Below are 18,283 nucleotides of genomic sequence, written 5' to 3' on the forward strand. Positions count from 1 at the left end.
CTGGAGTTGCTAGGTGTGACTCCTCTGAAAAACTCATTAAATTTCTCAGAGGTTTTTTTTTTTAACTCATCCTCCTATTATTGTTTGAACTTCTCTCGCCTCATAGTGGTTTCTCCAGCAACCTGTGGGAGACGAGGGCAGGGATTTCCTGAGTGAGGTTAACATGTGACACAGACACACACACACTGTTTTTCCAGTCTTTCTGCATTCACTGCTGGATTGAAAAAAAAATGAGTGTTCATTAATTCACAGGTGCAAATTTTATCCCTACTCAAGTCAAATGTGTGTGTGTTTGAACATGTCAGGCCATCTGAATGTGTTAGAATATCAGTCTGTGTAGTATCTGGAATATAAATTGTGTTTTTTAAATGGCGTGAATGTATTCCAAAATGACTTAGTATGTGTAATATAATATCACACAATGCAAATATGTACACATTTGAATAGGAGTAGATTGAGAGACGCGTGTAAGTATTTAAATGCACTTCCTGCACATCACTCTAGTTTCAGTTTCACTTTAAATAAACTTGCTTTGTGCATACTTGATATTGCCAGTAGCTAATGCTTGATGTCAAGTTGATATATGGCTTATAAGGAGGGCTGGGTGAATAATGAAAATGAAACTGCAAACGCTATTTGGCAAAACTGCGATTATCATGCACATCTTGTCAGGGAAACATGGTTCTGTGTTCCCTAGTAAATCTCCAATGAAAGCCAGAGGACGCTCTCTAGTGGAAACTCTAAACACCCATGAAGAAACCTAGGAATTCCTCATGTGATTTAACTGCTTTTGATTGATTCAGCTTGATAAATTATCAGAGTCATCTTACATAAGGTTTAATTTCAAACACTTGACTGAAAGTTATGTAATGAGTTTGAAGAAAAAACTTTATTATACAGTATGTGGTAATTTCACAAGCAGCATTTACTACAAACAGCCGTAGTTCAATTCCAAGGCTGCATCCTCCCTTTGCATTTATGTAATTGTGTCATGCACTGCGACGAAGGCTATTTCAATTCGAAGACTCCTTCAAATGCAGCCTCTAAATGCGTCCTTCATTTCCCAGGTAATGAAGGATACAACTGATGGATGCTTGGTGGCTTTAGACATCCCAACGTTTATTGCATGAAGAAAGGAAATTAAAATCTTGCTCACGATTAATTAGGTTTCAGTTTACTTGGATATCTAACCAAACCTGTTAAGAAAAATTTTTAAATTTAGATTTGATTTTATAGACTTTTTAGAGACTTTTTTTCTTTACATCTATGAACCATTACATAGATGGACAATTGGAAGATTATTTCTTCAGTTCTTGAAACCTTTGTTTTATACTTTGGATAATTTAATATAAGTTTTAAAGGCACGTTAATGAAAAAGTCAGTACAAATGTTACTGCAGCTCATTAACGGCAGCTGCCATGGTTGTTAGGTAAAGAGATCAGTCTTCTGTAGACTCAACGTTTCATTTCATAAGGCTTGGATCAGATCGTGTGGACTTTAAAGCTTGCAACCTTTAAATTAAGATTCTAAAACGATCTCTGTGTCATAATTGATCGATTAAAATCAAATTTGATTTTAAAACTGCGCCTCTGTGTTGTAAAAGCTGCTATATCTTAACGCAAGTGCTGGAGGTTTACTAGAACTGCCTTTACTGATAAAATGGCCATGAAAATCACCTTCAATTAATCGTGCAGTGCTATTCTCTTCATTTACAGAAACCTTGCAGCTATTTGATGTGTGAAAAAAAAAAAACTATGTAATAAAAAAAATGTTTAATGAAAATGAACATTTCCAATTGCAATTTTTAAATCATATAATGTGTAAACAAATGGTCTTTTGAATAAGTGAGTACATTTAACTTGATATCCTGTCTCTGTTTATAATAAATCTATTGTTGATCTCACAGGCTGATGATGATATGAATATAAACTGCATAACAACAACAACATAAACACTGCAGTTTTGACCCCGTGTAACATATTTTACTGAAACGCTTACACCACATAGTGCTTAGCTCTTCATCGGATGCTTATTTTTAACATTAGCTTCCAGCTATTTTGAAAACAATGTGTCCAGTTTCACGATGATGCTGCCTTTCATTTTTCTTGTGCTATAAATGAGCACTTGTGAAGTTGGCGTGCATTCATTTCAAGTCAGCTATCAGTCAAAATAGCAGCATGCACTGCAAAATAAATACAGATGACTGTGACATCATGTTGTTTTTAAATGTCATGAGACTTTTTTTTTTTTATTCATACTTAAGTCTGAAATTTGAAGTGTAAAGTTGTGTCTTTGAAGCTGACAAAAAGCTCTTACAGCAATTAAAGTTATAGCAATTAAAGTGCATATAGCAATTTTAAACAGAAATGTGGTTTATTGGGGGAAAATTCGTTCCTAGTTTCTATATTTATTTATTTATTTCTTTTTTTTATACTTTATTTTTATTTCTCTTTTTTTAAAAGAAAAAACAAGGAAAAAAAGATACATATAATAGATTAAAAAAATAAATAAAAATAAATAAATAAATAAATAAAATAAGTAGTACGATAAAACACCAGAACTTAAATGAACAGTTGACGGGTCACATTAACAAATACATATAGAAATCAGATTACACTGTGTAAAGGCATAAGTACAATCCATTTCTCCCAATATTGTAGGTATTTGTCCATTTGTAGTTTTAAAGAAAAAGTCATCCTCTCCATATTTTGAACATTAGATATGATATCCAACCATTCAGATTTTGTAGGGGTTCCAGTTGTAGCCACTTTCGAGTCACAGTTTTCTTACTGGTTGCTAGGAGTATTTTTAATAAATACTTGTCTTTTACCGTTAAGTTGGCTGCAATATTTCCCAAATTGTTGTAAAAGAAAAATCCACATCATCACCAAAAATATTTCGTATTACTTGAATTTATTTTTATTTATTTCTATGACAAAGTAACAATGTTTCAGTGTATTTGTATGGGTTATTAGAAACATTTCGTCTTATTGTTAAATTAACTCCCTGTATTAGCCTTGACTTTGGTGCACTATGACTTGCATTCCTAAAGAAACCCGAAAGTGCTTAGTCTTTTAAATAGATTTCCACTTTGTCCTCAGATTATCAATGGTGTTTTCTGCCTCAACACTGACTGACGTTCAGAATGCTGTATAATGCTGTATTTCTCTCTGTTTTGACAGCCTCTGTCCCTGTCAGCAACAGCAGTGTGAGTAGGCGAGGAACATCCCCCTCTGCTCCACCCAGCTGGGAGAAGCGCAGCCTCCACCCCGCCACCATGTCCAGCATCACCATCGACCCCGAGCTCAAGCCCGGGGAGTTTGTCATCAAGAGCCTCTTCGCAGAGTTCGCTGTGCTCGCTGAGAAGAAGATCGAGGTGGTCATGGCTGAACCACTGGTCAGTATTGCCTACAAATATATAATATATTGCCTGAAATATTAATGGATCACTCGTGTGTGTTGCGTGGAGTGAAACAGTTCAAGGTCCCGTGAATTTAAAATAAATAAAGTTCTTAATAACTCTATTAAAATATGGTATCAAATTAGAAAATTTAATAAGTTACCAAATACCTCCCCACTTACTCCTATTTGTTACAATTATGCATTTAAACCCTCTCTTACAGATACAATTTTTGAGCAATGGCAAAATAAAGGAGTTTCCATTGTTAAAGATTTATACACTAATAATATTTTGGCCACCTTTCATAATTCTCTGAGAAATCCCCCTTCTCATTTTTTTAGGTATCTTCAGGTCAGGTCATCTTCATGTCCATCTAAATATTCCAGATTTTGATGTTTTATCTTTAGGAAGAGAATTATTTGATTTATTTTTAAACTCTTCAAATGCTAGGAGCCTAACATCTTTATTTGTTAATGCTTTTAAAAGCAAAACAGATTTTTCTTCTCTTCATTTGAAAGTCGCTTTGGAAGAAGACTTCGGGATTTCAATATCTGAGACTGATTGGGATCAATGCCTTTTATCTGTTTATTTATGTTCTATAAATTGAAGACACCATCTTATTCAGTACAAAGCATTACACAGACTTCACTGAGGGTACCTTAGCACATCTTTTTTGGTCCCGTGTTCTAATTCAGAATTTTTGGTTAGAAATATTTCAGTTCTTTGCTAAAGTTTACGATTGTGTTTTACTACCTGACCCAATGATAGCAATTTTTGGCTGGTCAGAGTTTCTTGAGACTCTCAACCAAAATGTACGGTTACCTGTTCAGTATGGCATGATCATAGCTAAAAAAGTTATCCTTTGTTTTTGGAAAAAAATGTTAGGCCTCTTTTTTCTGACTGGCTTACAGTTACATTTGGAAAGAATTAGATATACCACCTCTGGGAACTTCGAAATTTGATAAAATGTTGGATCCAGTCTTTTTTTTCTAAAACACCATAAAGACTAATAGTGTTGTTTAATTTCTGAAGATTTGTAAGTTTTTTTTTTTTCTCTCTCTCTCTTTACATCCATTGCTGTGTCTTTTTGTAGGTCATATATGTTTTGTCGCCATTTTCTGGTGTTTCATTCTTTAAAAAAAAATTTGCACAGATTATTGTTTCATGATGGGTTTGTCGTCTGTTTTTTATTTTTATGTCTGCAAAATCTATAATAAAAAAAATAATAATAATGCTACTAAAATAAAGTTAAAATTTAAATAAAGTTATAATTAAAGTTTTTATTTTTATTTTATTTTATTGTTATTATTTTTAAAGATGTTAATATCAGTATTGTTAGTTTTTAAAGGTGCCATATACTGCATTGGTTTGAGTTTAATTGCTCGTCAGGTCCGGATGAACGACCCAAATTGCAAATGAAAATGCGGAGGGCATTGTTTTGTCCTCTGATTGGCCCGTTGTCCACCGCAGTTTTCCACTCGTAGAACTCTACATGAGAACGAGGAAACAGTGGTGTCTGAGGCTTACAGTATGCCCGTTTCCATTTACTAATCTTTTATTATTCTACAATGCCTTGGTATACCCAGATTTGATTATAAGGTATTTTTAAGATATCTAGAAGCTAGAGTGCTCCAAAACAGTAACATAATTCTCGTTTAGAAGATACAAATCTCATATAAACACCCAAAGCTTGCAGTTTGTCACTTCTGCATAAATGGATCAATAATTTGGTTTTCTCACCACCTCATACTTCAGTTTCTCATCAAATCTTGACCAATCAAATGCTCTATAGTATCTGACATGCCCCGCCCCCTTCAATACGCTTTTCAATTGCTTTTCATTTGATGCGCTTGATCTCAACTGCTTTCACTGGCAGAGCTGTGATAAAACTAAAATGTTATTGGCTGTTTTTTTTTTAAAAGAGGAGCAGCTACTCTATGTCCCACCTTCTCCTCATGTTTCTGTCTTATGAGATTACGTCAAAATTGCAATATAGGTGAAAATTTGTTTCATTGCAATTTTTGTGATGAATATTATTCTTTTTTTCTCGTCAAAAGATTCAAAGATTTAGAAAATTATTTAATTAAATTGCATCCACAAAAATGCATTAAAAATATTAAACTATAACAAAATGACCAGCAACTACTAAAGATTTAAAAAATGATATTTTAAATAAATATGTACAAATGCAAAATGATTAAACACAACAGTTGTCAGTGTTGATGATCATAAGAAATGTTTATTGAGCTCATATCACCCAGAATAGTTTCTGAAGGTTATTGTGACATTGCAATCTTTATTGAAGTTCAATGAAATGAAATTAAATATTCAATAAATTCAATTCAAAAACATATGAAATATATTAAATCACATGCAAATCGCAATTCATCCAAATAGATGAGGGTGTTGAAATGGCACAGCAAGCCATAAGATAAGTTAATGAGATGAGTTTTGTGTTGGCAGTTAACACGGGTGAAAGTGCAGTTGTTTATTTTGAGAAAAAGATGTCTGTTGTGTTCGTTTTCGAAGGTTATTGCCGAACAGTACACACACACACACACACACACACACGTCCCGCACGCATTCCCAGAAACAGAAGCAGAGGTTTGGATTCTTGGAATGCTGTTCTGTTAGATTCTTCTCCGAGCCCCCCGTGCTGAAATACACACACAGACTTGTCCTTAACCGCTTCCTCTCTTTGTTCCCTCCTCTTTCTCCTTGTGTATTTACTCAGTGGCCCACTGTGCTCTCTCTCTCTCTGTGTACCCAGCGAGAGTTTCAACTGCTAATGACCATATCAGAGAGAGGTCGCTTTATTAAACACTGACGTTCAGCTCTCTGCCTTTGAACTTCTTCCTCATAATAAAGTGTTGCTACAAATGTAAATAAAGATAACAGAGCATTCAATGTGTCTTTATGCCAGTAAACTGGAGCCCTCGAGTCATTTTACAGATGGTAGGATGCTGTAAAACTACTGTTAAAAAATGACTGCAGAGAGAGATTAATTTTCTCAGAAGCTGAAAGTTAAGTCTGAAAATTGAGGTTATTTCTCAAAGATATGACTCGCATTGGAGTATTCATTCACTTTGGTAACATAAAGAAATCCACAGTTTTTTAGAACTTCCACAAAACAGCATTTTCCAGCAAAACTGATGCTGCTAACCTGCTTTTTTACTTTATTTTTATTTAAATAGAAAGTGTTTTACAGTCATTTGTTTATTTTTAATAGATTACTATAAATGTACATGTTTTTTAATTTACAGTACTTTGGTTTTTAAATAAATAGTTAATTTGGCAGGCATTTGTAAATTCAAGGCTGTTCCAAATTTTGGGGTCAAAATATTATATATAGTTTTTGTATAATATGCATTACTTTCTAAAAAGTCTATATATTTTAAGGAAGTTGTTATTTACAGTTGTATTAAATTGTTCAAAAGCAGGGACAGACAGAATCTGCTGACTTTATTTATTTATTTACTTTATTTATTTACATTTAAATGCCAAGGATAACAGTTTAAAGGTTTAACCCTGTCATCGTCTGTATTGCCTGTGCCCACTGGCCTAGATATATATGTGTAACATTGTTGACCCATGTATCATACCAGAGGAACTGATGTAATAATGGTTTTAAAATCTGTTTTTTGTTTGTTTGTTTGTTTGTTTGTTGGTTGGTTCTGTTTGTATTTCTTTTATAATTGTTGTTGCTTTTTGTATTGCTCTGTGTTGCTTAAAGGTCAAAATAAAAATATAATATTCAAAAAAGAATCACTTGATTATACTGTACATAATATATCTAAACCTTTGCATATTAGTCAATTTAATTACTGAAATGAATCTAAACTGATTAAATTTGTATTTTTACTCACTTTTACATAAGTTTTTCTATGTGGGCCTTGTCAAAAGTTACAAGAAGAACAAAAATATCACCACCCGTAAAATCTATCACAATATAATTTCTTTGTATTGGCTGTGTATAATTTTATTCACTTACCTATATATGTATATATATACAGTACTCAGCACATATACGTGCACCCCTCACAAATCTATCTTTTAATTTCATATTTTTAACAGGAAGCTATACAATATTATGTTTGTGCGTACAGTATACATCAGATTAGTCAGTAATGAAGGTAATTATTGAGCTTATCTAACAAAATAACTTAAGATAACGGTCCAAAAATAAGTGCACCATAATTCATATGTTTGAGGAAAATATTTAATACAAATTTTCAAAAAGAGAAAAAAATATATCTGAAATTCAGTTACAATTATGTAGTTTTTAATTATTACTTTTTTACAACATTTCTCTTGAATTTATTTGTTTTATCTTTCAATTCCAAAAGATGTTTGGTGACTAAAACATTATTTTAATAAATATATTTCTTTTATGAAGCTGTTCAAATGCACCAAAATATATGACCTATATTCACTAAGGGGTAAAAAAGGGGGTAAAAAAAATTCATTTTCAAAATGGGTACTCGTTTTTGCTGTTTGTCACAAAATAATGGATTGTTTCAATATCAGACTTAATTTCCTAAGGTTTAAGAATCTTTTTGATGATCTATCTTTCATTTCTTTAATTCACACTGCTCTTTTAATGTTCTTTCAGGAGAAGCTCCTTTCCCGCTCGCTGCAAAGAGGAGAAGATGCACAATTTGATCAGGTTAGTATCTGTGTCTGTCATTATTTCATTACCCAATAACTATGTTTGTGTGGTATGTGTCTTTTTCATGTATTGCGTTTCAGTCCCCCCCCTCTCTCTTTCTCTCCATCACTCATTTCTGATTAGCGCAGAACTTTTAACAGCAGAGCTGCAGCAAAATGCTTTGTTTAGCAAAACGCAAAGCAAATGAGACATCACCCTGCAATGGATCCAGTCCGTGCCATTAAGCCTGTGTGTTTGAAAGAATGAGCCAGTGAGAATGTGCTCTGTGTGCAGAAAATCACACCAATATGTGTCTGTGTGCCTCTCTATACTTTAGTTTGGAGTTTTGGTCCGTGTGTGTGTTTGTGAGTGAGCAGAATCGCTGTGTCATCCGCAGCAGTAGATCAGCACAGGCTGCTGGGAGAGAGAGAGCGCGAGAGAGAGAGAGAGAGAGAGAGTGTGTGTGTGTGTGTGAGAATATATCAGTTCAGGGTGTTAGAGCGTGTCTGCCAAGTGCCATGAGGGCCAGGGGAGCAGTTACATAACTCTCCTTAAGCACATGCATCATGCTGTCCCACACACACACACACTCACCTGATGCAGGCCGAGAGAGGTTTGAAAAGTCTGGGCTTCAAAATGAAATTTGCGCGTGGGAATAAACAATGTTATGTGACTTCTAAGCATTTTGAACAAAGAAGCATTGTGATTTAAATTGAATAAGATGTATTTGAGATGCTCAACTATTTTAGGTTGCTAATGAAATGAGTGAATTTGTGGGCATGTGACTCTTTGTGCAGAGGGTCAGATGTTCTTTCTTCCGTTGAAGCCCAACGGTTTTCTCAGATACAGCTTGGAAAGAGCAGGTTTGCTTTGGATGTTGTTTTTTTGGCGTTTGCTAAACCAGGGGTTTTCATTTGTTGGGTTCCCTAGCTCTCCCAAATATGATCATCCTCAATGTGAGGGATTCACATAATAAAGTGTAGATGTCTATTTCTATTTATTTTTTGTGGCTTTTACATTGAAAGTGAAATATAATATACATTATTAATATAAATGTTAAAAATGCAAATCGAAATGGTATCAATTTACACAATTATTTTTTCTACACGTAGTACTGAATTGCAGTGTTTCTCAACCACGTTCCTGGAGGACCACCAGCTTTGCACATTTCTGCGTCCCAATTCGCATACTTTTACTACGTCCTAAAAGTATGCACTTTTTCTGTGAAGAAAAAATATATACTTTTGAGTGTAACAGAAGAGTATGCAAGCTTTGGGACATACTACTTCCTCGTTAACTGAGTGTTATGTTTCTTAGTTAATGTCCCATGTCAATCATCTCGACACATCCTCCACATTTCTATAATATTTAATTTCCTACTTTATTTGGAGAAGCAGCAGCAGGATAATCTCCCATTCACGAATCTTTCATGCAGAGAAATCTCCTCAGGTCTTTGGATAATTATGCATTCAGACGTTAATGTCCAAACACATTTACAATATATAAGTTCAGTATTGTTGTTGCAGATAAAATATAACACGGAAGATGTGTTTAAATATTTTCCAGTTGGCTACAGTAGAAATCAATTAACAGTCATACAAACATCTTTACCAAAGCCTCAACTTGACGATTGGTATCGTGTGTCCGCCATGTTTGTGGTTTATTTACACTTTACCTGCATTTGTAGTTCTAATTGAATTCACATCTAACACGCAATGTACTGTGGGCAATATCAGCGATTATGGACGGATTATAGAAATAGGTAACTATCCGGGAACCTTTGGCATACTGTTTTCAACATACTACGATTTGGGACAAACTAAGGCCCAATCCCAATTAAATTTTTTTAGCTGTTTTTATTTTAGTATATATATATTTTTTTAAAGCATGATGATAAACATGAACACCGTTATGATTGTATTAAAACATATGCTTGTTTTTTTGTAAAAATTTGTAATAATGACAAAAAAATACTAATTTGTGCATCTCCAAACTTCCAGGGTGCAGCTATGCAGCCGTTGTGGCTGGTGTATTCTGGGAAATTTTCTTACCCCTTGGTTTTGAGTGTGGTCCGGAAAAATCTCTCTTACGAAGGCTATCTCGCCCTTCCCCTTAGCCCTACGCCTTCAAGATTAAGAGAATTGGGACACCCTTACTTCTTCACGTGAACACTTAAAACGAGGGGTAGGAGTAAGGGGAAGGGCTAAGGGGTAGAATTGGGATTGGGCCTAATTCTATTTTCAAATACTATTTAGGATGGTTAGTATGCGAATTGGGACGCACCTTAACCAAACACACCTGATTCAGATCATCATCTCATTAGCAGAGACTGAAAGACCTGTGATGGGTGTCCCAGACAAAGGAGATATCCAAAACATGCAGTGTTTGTAAACGTGGTTGAGAAACACTGCTGTAAAAACCATTTGGATGGATGTAAACAAAAACAATGGTCCCAATGTATTTCCTGTTTTACATATTTGATTTTTATAGCTTCTGAGAATGCAAAAAGAGCCACATATTGATAAATAATGTTATGATAGCGGTTTTAACATTAAGTTATGATTGAATTGCCTCTTGTTACAGTTATGATAACAAGCAGGAAATGTTCATGGGCCAATGACATCACCACATTTAAATGGTCTATTGAATTGTTTATTTAAAGATTTATTTACTGATTTATTTGGATATCTTACATTGTTTTATCGATGTGTTTGTTTTAATTTAAATTTTACTTATTTATTTCAACCAAAATATTGGATACTTTATCTCAATCTTATTTAATCATATTTTTATTACTTTATTATTTTTATTTTATTTTAATATATTTTTACTTTGTTTATTATAATATACTTTTATTATTATTATTATTATTATTATTATTTTATTTTTTTTTTATTATTATGTTGTTGTTGTTGTTGTTGCATTTTTTGTTTTTTAGTTGTTAGAATTTTGTTTTAGCTTGTCAAATTAGAAATTCTTAAAATATATTATTAATTTGTTACTTAAACTAATCAGCAAGGGTTTGTAGTTGTAGATTAGCAGCAGTAATGGTTAAATTAATGCATTTAAACGTCAAATGTGTGAAGCGCATGCAACTGGAGTCCTCTGTCATTAGACAGACCAAGTACGATGATGTTATGATAGTGTAATGATGATATAATATGCAGTGAAAATGTATTCAGTTATAAAAATGTAAAATAGAAGCATTTTATCAGTGATCTCAGACTTTTAGATCACAGTGTGTCTCCAAACATCCCACTTTATTATCAAGTACAATATTTCACTCCTTTTTTGCTCACAGAGCCAGCACACACAAACACACACTCACAAACAGAGATTTGGCTATTGCGTTTGCTTGTGCCGAGTCTCAGGAACTGCATGTTCAGTCAGTGACGTGTTGTGACTGCGGAGAAATCAACTCTGCTGAATCACACCACGGTACTATACCATACCTCACTCGCTCATCAGCATCAGCACGCCTCTACTCTACTGCTATCACTCGGCTTGTGTGCGTATGCTTTGTGTGATGTATGTGAGTGTTTGTGTGTGTGATGCCTGGTGCTGGGTTACTGCAGTGAAAGGTTGAGTAACCACTGGATGTATCATCCTACACCCATCCTGCCCTCACAATAGGACAGATCAATACATGACTGCTCTGAAAAGCGCTGCTATCCTTCTTCTTTTTTCTTTCCATTTGTGAATTGTTCTCTGTTTACATATTTCTCTCATATTACCAGAGTTTTTGATCAGTTTTGAAATGGAGAATTAAAATGGTTTGTGCTGTAGAAAATGTTTTAGAGGTGGACAAAGCATGCAAGCCCGTTGGCCCATTTCCACTCAGTGTTACGGTAAAGGTCGATACGGGTCACCTTTATCACGCTTGCGTTTCCACAGCCAAAAGGGTACCAATGATATCCTTTTGGTGGGCGTGGTGTACGACAAAGTTTTAGTTGACGTCATTCGAGGAAATGTCAGGCCGTTCACATATCACATGAGAAGTACTTACAAAACAGATGCTTTATACACACAAATGCTTGTGTATAAATGTTCATTACTAACCTTTCTATGAACATGATTTGATTTTAACTGCAGATCAATGATAAAAATAGCCTACTCTAACATCTGCAATTAAATAAAATAAATGAATGCAACAAATATGAACACATACAGACCCTTACAGTCCCCAATATTTTACCAATTACACAATAACTACACACAGCACACATTTAGTCCTTATTTGGGTTCAATAACAACACGGAACAAATAGCCTACAGTCAATGCAAACCTCTCATCTGTATCTTTATTCTTCGACAGCGCATGTAACCTCTGTTAGAGAGTAATTCCATCATTCCAAGTTCATAACAGTCCAAAAGACGGCGATAAATGTTAAACATGGTGGTTTTTCATGTTTTAGGTTGCTGAAAAAATTATTTGTTGCTTTGTTTTTTCCGTCTTCTCCTTTGTTTTTTCACATGTCACTCTCGCGTTTGTCCATTTTTGAAAGGATGTCTGAAGCACTTCAATAATCTTGCGCACGTTATTATCATCAGCTCAAGAAGTTCGTTATTTCAAATATAGACGTGCGGCGAGCACACCTGAGCTCTTTCTCGAGAAAGTGAAACCACTCGCGCTTTTAGAATAAAATATGGTGGATTCGGCTATTCTTGCCGTTGTCACTGTTCAAGACAACGACAAAGTTTGTTTGAGCTAGAGGCGACCATGACTCATTATGTGTATATATTATTACAGTGTAATGTCTTGACTTTGTATTTAAAAATGGTGCTTCCTTTGTTTTCATTCTCCTGGCTTGTGCATGCGCTTAGTGACATTTCTCTGTAAACCAATAGCGTTAAGCTGTGCGTTAGGCATGGGACGATAACCATTTTCAAGGTATACCGCGATTTGGAAAAGCCAAGATTTTAAAACCGTCAAAATTTCCTGCAAAACCGTTCCTAAGGTATGTGTACGATTTTTTTTATTTACGTTTTTTTTTTTTTTTTTTTTTTTTTTTTTTTTTAGGACAACAGTATCTACAGCAGAAAAGATATCAAAAGATGCCATTTCAAATTTCATTAATTTTGTCAAATTTCATTAAATCATTTTTGAAACAAATGTAGACCGCAGAAATCAATAGTTCATTTATCCTGACATGTTTACTGTTCCAAAATATTGTAAATATTTCTCAAAATAAAAATTATTGTTTAAAAGAGAAATTTAAAAAGAATATATTTTAGAGCAGTAATCGCAATACCATGAAACCGTGATATTTTTATCCAACGCTATCATACCGTCAGAATCTTATACCGGCCCATGCTACTGCCTTTTAGTAACCTTTTGTCATGCTAGGTACTCTTTGAAAAGGGTACCCAAAAAGTGGTGCGGTTCGCTTTGCCTTTTGGTACCTTTTGACAGTGGAAATGGCCATAAACTGCGAACGTACCATACCGTGCCACTCAGTGGAAACGGCCCATTAATGACAGAAATTTGGCCAGGTTTAAAAATATTGGATGTTTTTGAAGTTTCGCTGATGATAATGTTTTCGATTGTATCCACTTTAATTCTCCAGCATGAGAGTTAAACTTGATGATTGTTTTTAGATGTTCATGCAAATGATGAGAGGGCTAAAGTTCATCCATGACATTTCATCAGCACCAATTAGTTATAATCTGAGAGATTATTCTGCATTTTTTTGTACAGCACATCATTTTTTTTCTTATGGGACTACACACCCTACAGTTGACACTTTTTGACTCTATTCTAATGTTTGTTTTCTACATTTCTGCAGATGCATATAAATAATTAAGAAACATAATTACATTTTAGAGTTGTATGTTTAAGTAAATTGCCATTTTTGTTTTAATCTGTAAACTACTGATAAATAAAAGTCATTTGGGTTATTTATTTTCATCTAATAATTAAAATGTTCATGTTTTGAGACCAGTTTATATTCATTTTCAGACATCACAATCTTCAGAAGTGTTTGGTGAAATAAGCTTTATTTTCATAAACATTTGTTTTTCTTTGTAATTGTAATTTTCTGATGAAAATTAAATGCTCTAAAAATATTTGTATGAAATTTGAAAGAAATATCAGGCCTTTATAGATTTTGCTACCAAAGTCTTGCTGTTTTTCATTTTGCTCACTTGACGTTAGTTGCATTATACCAGTCACGTTGAAATATGTCACAATACATTCCAAATGACTAAGTAATATTGTAATATATATATATATATATATATATATATATATATATATATATATATATATATATATATATATATATATATATATATATATATACATATATATTGAGGTCTTTACCCCTCATGAAAGGTTAGTTGTTGAGCTTCATTATTGTGTTTGTGTGTTACAGTTAATAAGCTCTATGAGCTCCATAGCAGAACACTGTTTGCCTTCGCTGTTGCGGACACTGTTTGACTGGTACAGAAGACAGAGCGGGACAGAAGACGAGTCGTACGAGTACAGACCTCGTTCCAGCACCAAATCCAAAGGGTGAGGAGACCTGATAGCAAACATACATCTTACACAAATACAAAACAGAAGACAGTTTCAGTTTTATCTTCTATTCAGCCAGTTCTGCCACAGCTCCAGATGCTTTTTTTCTTGTGACTATATGGAGTTATAAAATTCGATTTTATTATAACTTCTGAATCTCTCTTTTTAGAGATGAACAACATCGGGATAAAGACTACCTACTGGAGCGAAGAGACTTGGCCATAGACTTCATGTTTTGTTTAGTTTCTGTGGAAGTTTTGAAACAGGTGAGGTGTTGTGCGTTTCATTGCTTAGGTGTGGTGTTGTTCTGAACTCAGAGATAGGTGTGCTGTGGTATTAGCATGCATAGACTTGCTAATGGTAAGGATTCTAAAGTAAAACAGTGACCCTTATATCTTAGTGCTGATGTTGATCAAATGTTTTCTATAGATCCCCCTTCATCCTGTGCCAGACACCTTAGTACAAGAAGTCCTTAACCTGGCATTCAAGCACTTTAAACACAAAGAGGGGTGAGTGCACATGCACAAACACACACGTTTGTATGCAAATCAAACAGGTGTCCTCAGGGGAAATGCAAACCTGATGACAAATGCAAATAAGAGTGTGATTCCTATAACTATGTTTTTGTTTTAATGATTAATTATTGACATTTTCTGTATTTAATTTAGTGCTGGGTAAAAAAATGATTCACGATTAAACCAAAATAAAAGTTTTGTTTTTAAATAATTTAAGTTTGTGTACTGTCTATATTTATTATGTGTATACATAAATACACACAGACATGCAAATATTTGATGAAATCTTTATTTATATTCAGATATAAAATATATGTGTATATGATAAAATTTTATATACATTTAAATATCTATCTAACAAAATTGTTTTGTATAATTTTGTTTTTATGTATGTTTGTGTATCACTTATAGGGCTGGGCCGATAAACGATATTATATCGAATCGCAATAAAATTAATGTCGATAGCAATGATAAACTGGACTTTTTTGCTCTGTATTGATCTAAGAGCCAATCACACAGCAGAAATGTGCAACAATGGCAATCTAGAAGTTTGTTGATATTAGATGCATACAATTTTCCATTGCCAAAAATGATCGTCCACGTAAAATAGGTTATGCTGTTCAACGGAGCCTCTAATTTTTAGTTCTTTATTGTTCAAGATGGAAAATAATTAATCGAGATTGCATTTTTGCTATTTATCGCACAGCCTTAGTATCACATATACATAGTAAATGTATATAATACACATACTTGCATTTTCAAAACAAACTTTTATTTTGCATGTGGTAATTTCTTTGCCCAGCATGTATATAAAGCTGCTGAAAATCTCTAAATTGTGTAACATATTAAAGATCTTTTAGGGTGTTTTCACACCTAGATGTTTGTTTCAGAACCTGTCTCTTTTGCCTAGTTTGCACGGTTCGTTTGGCAAATGTGAAACATGCAATTGTGCTCGGATCCACACCAAATAAATCAGTCCAAGATGGCCCGAATGAGGTGGTCTCAGCTCGATTGAAACGAACTCTGGAGTGGATCAATTGTAGTGCGAAAGCAAAACGATCCAACATTCCAGGCTATAGTATATCACAGTGTATTATGGTTATGTAATAGCCATATAGTATATATATGGCTATATGAAGAGAGAATTATGAGTAGGGTGGAATGTCATTCCTACCAGTTAATGTGCATATCATGTCAAATACGTAGGTGAAAGCATGCTGAAATATTACAGAGAGCTGTTTATCTGTTAGGAATTTTTTTTTTTAAGTTGTATTCGTGCTGTATATACCTACACACCCCTGCGTTTGAAGCAGGTCGCCACCCAGAGCGACAGGCTGTGGGTGTCAAAATTAAAGTGCCCCCTTCTTATTGTTGTATGTCTTACTGCTTATCATCATAAATTAAAATAATGACATGACAGTTAATTGTAATCCGTGGGACTCTAAAAAATAAACCCTGAAACTGTGAGCAATGTGAGGAGAATTTACTCAAACGTGACTTATTTTTACTATTTTGGTCTATTTAGACACTTTGCCGTGCGAAAGCAAACCTCACCAATAACAAAAATAAACATTGTAACTATTTTAATCCCGGTTTTGGAACAAAACAATCAATCTACAAGTGTGAAAGCACCTTTTTTGATTAAAAGGAACAGTAAAAATTAATAATACATTTAAAATAATAATAATTAAAATGCATTTTATTTGTGGAAGCTGAGTTTTCAGCATAATTACTTCAGTGTCATGTGATCTTTCTTAAACCATTCTAATATGCTGATTTGGTTATCAAGAAACAATGATTAATGTAATTCATCCATGCTGAACTAAAGTATTTATTCATAATTTTTTTTAAATACAAATTTGTAAATAATTAAAATATGAATTAGTATCTTTTGAGTTTTGTGTGGAATATTGTCTTGTCAATAATTGTTGTTATTGATTTGTTCATCAGGTACTCAGGCCCCAACACTGGTAATGTGCACATCATCGCTGACCTCTATGCTGAGGTCATCGGAGTCCTCGCCCAATCCAAGTGAGTTCTGTGGCATAAATGTGTTGTAATTTGATATAAATATGTGAAGCACGTAAAGCAAAAGAATGAAGTTGATGCTCGCACATCCATTCAGATCTCCCATCTGAGTTAACAAAGCCCTCAACCCCTCTCATTCTGTCGCATTAACTCTGCTCAATGATTTATACAGTCTATTGATGCTTTTACTGTTACTGTAATTCTCTACTGGCCACACGTTAAGACTCCCTCACAGCTACATGAAACTGTCTGTTTAAGCTGTAATGTAATTTAGCCGTGTGCTGTAATAGTCCGCTCCTGGAATTGATTTACCACAGTGCTCAACCTCCCCTCCTGTTCACGATTTCCTGTGCGGAGCCACTTTGCCCCGAGGACGGCGTTCGAAGAGGCCGTTTTACCTAATATGATAAAGACATGATGCGCTGACTGGGGTCCTTGCTTGCTTGGACCCAGACAGTTTGTGTTGTTCAAACTAGCTTTTGAGTTTTGAATTTCATATCCGTTTAGGGAACTTTTAAATCTTGAACTTCCAACACGCCTAGTTGTTTTTATCCTCTTATATGAAGTGTTTAATGTCGGTTGAAGGCTATACTATTGGGCACTTGATGTAAACTTGACACTTCATATTCATCGATATTTGTGTAAAAAAAAAATCGTATTTTTTTCTCCATTGTAACATAATTTAAACAAACAGATCTAAGCGTGTAGGGCTTGATGACGTAATTTTGCAGGAAAAATCTAAAGACTTTAGTGTGCGCTTCTGTGTATGAATAAAGAAGTAATTCTGTGTTGTAATGTCAATGTGGGAAAAAAGGATTATATATGGGGCTATCTAGTCTATAACCTCAGATATGACCCTGAACCATTTATTAGTCTTGTGTTGCACAGATATGTTTGTGGGGTTAATAAAATACATAATAAGGGTCCAAATGGTCAGTTTTTACTTTATGCCAAAAGTCATTATAATATTAAATACAGACCATTTTTAAATGTAAAGATTTTGATAATTTCTTGTTAGTAATATGCATTGTTAATAACTCAAGCCAATTTTCTCAGGTTTTTAGATTTGTAAACAGTTCTTTCTCGGCCCAATATTGCACTGTCCAAATAAATCAGACATCAATGGAAACTTATTAATCAGATTTCAGATTATCTATAAATCTCAATTTGCAAAAA

General features: G+C 34.1%; 1 protein-coding gene across 12 annotated transcripts in view; it reads left to right on the forward strand.

The window, feature by feature from the left end:
• Positions 1–18,283, forward strand: part of fryl (furry homolog, like) — a 159,332-nt gene that overhangs the window by 62,576 nt on the left and 78,473 nt on the right. For all 12 annotated transcript variants that reach the window (XM_056480793.1, XM_056480794.1, XM_056480783.1 and 9 more), the window contains 6 exons: positions 3,183–3,397; positions 8,013–8,066; positions 14,422–14,561; positions 14,734–14,830; positions 14,994–15,073; positions 17,030–17,110. In XM_056480793.1, coding sequence (XP_056336768.1) covers positions 3,278–3,397; positions 8,013–8,066; positions 14,422–14,561; positions 14,734–14,830; positions 14,994–15,073; positions 17,030–17,110 — 572 coding nt within the window. In that variant the 5' untranslated portion in view covers positions 3,183–3,277. The remainder of the gene's footprint in view (positions 1–3,182; positions 3,398–8,012; positions 8,067–14,421; positions 14,562–14,733; positions 14,831–14,993; positions 15,074–17,029; positions 17,111–18,283) is intronic.

This window comes from Danio aesculapii, chromosome 20, assembly GCF_903798145.1.
Source record: "Danio aesculapii chromosome 20, fDanAes4.1, whole genome shotgun sequence".
Classification (NCBI taxonomy): Eukaryota; Metazoa; Chordata; class Actinopteri; order Cypriniformes; family Danionidae; genus Danio; species Danio aesculapii.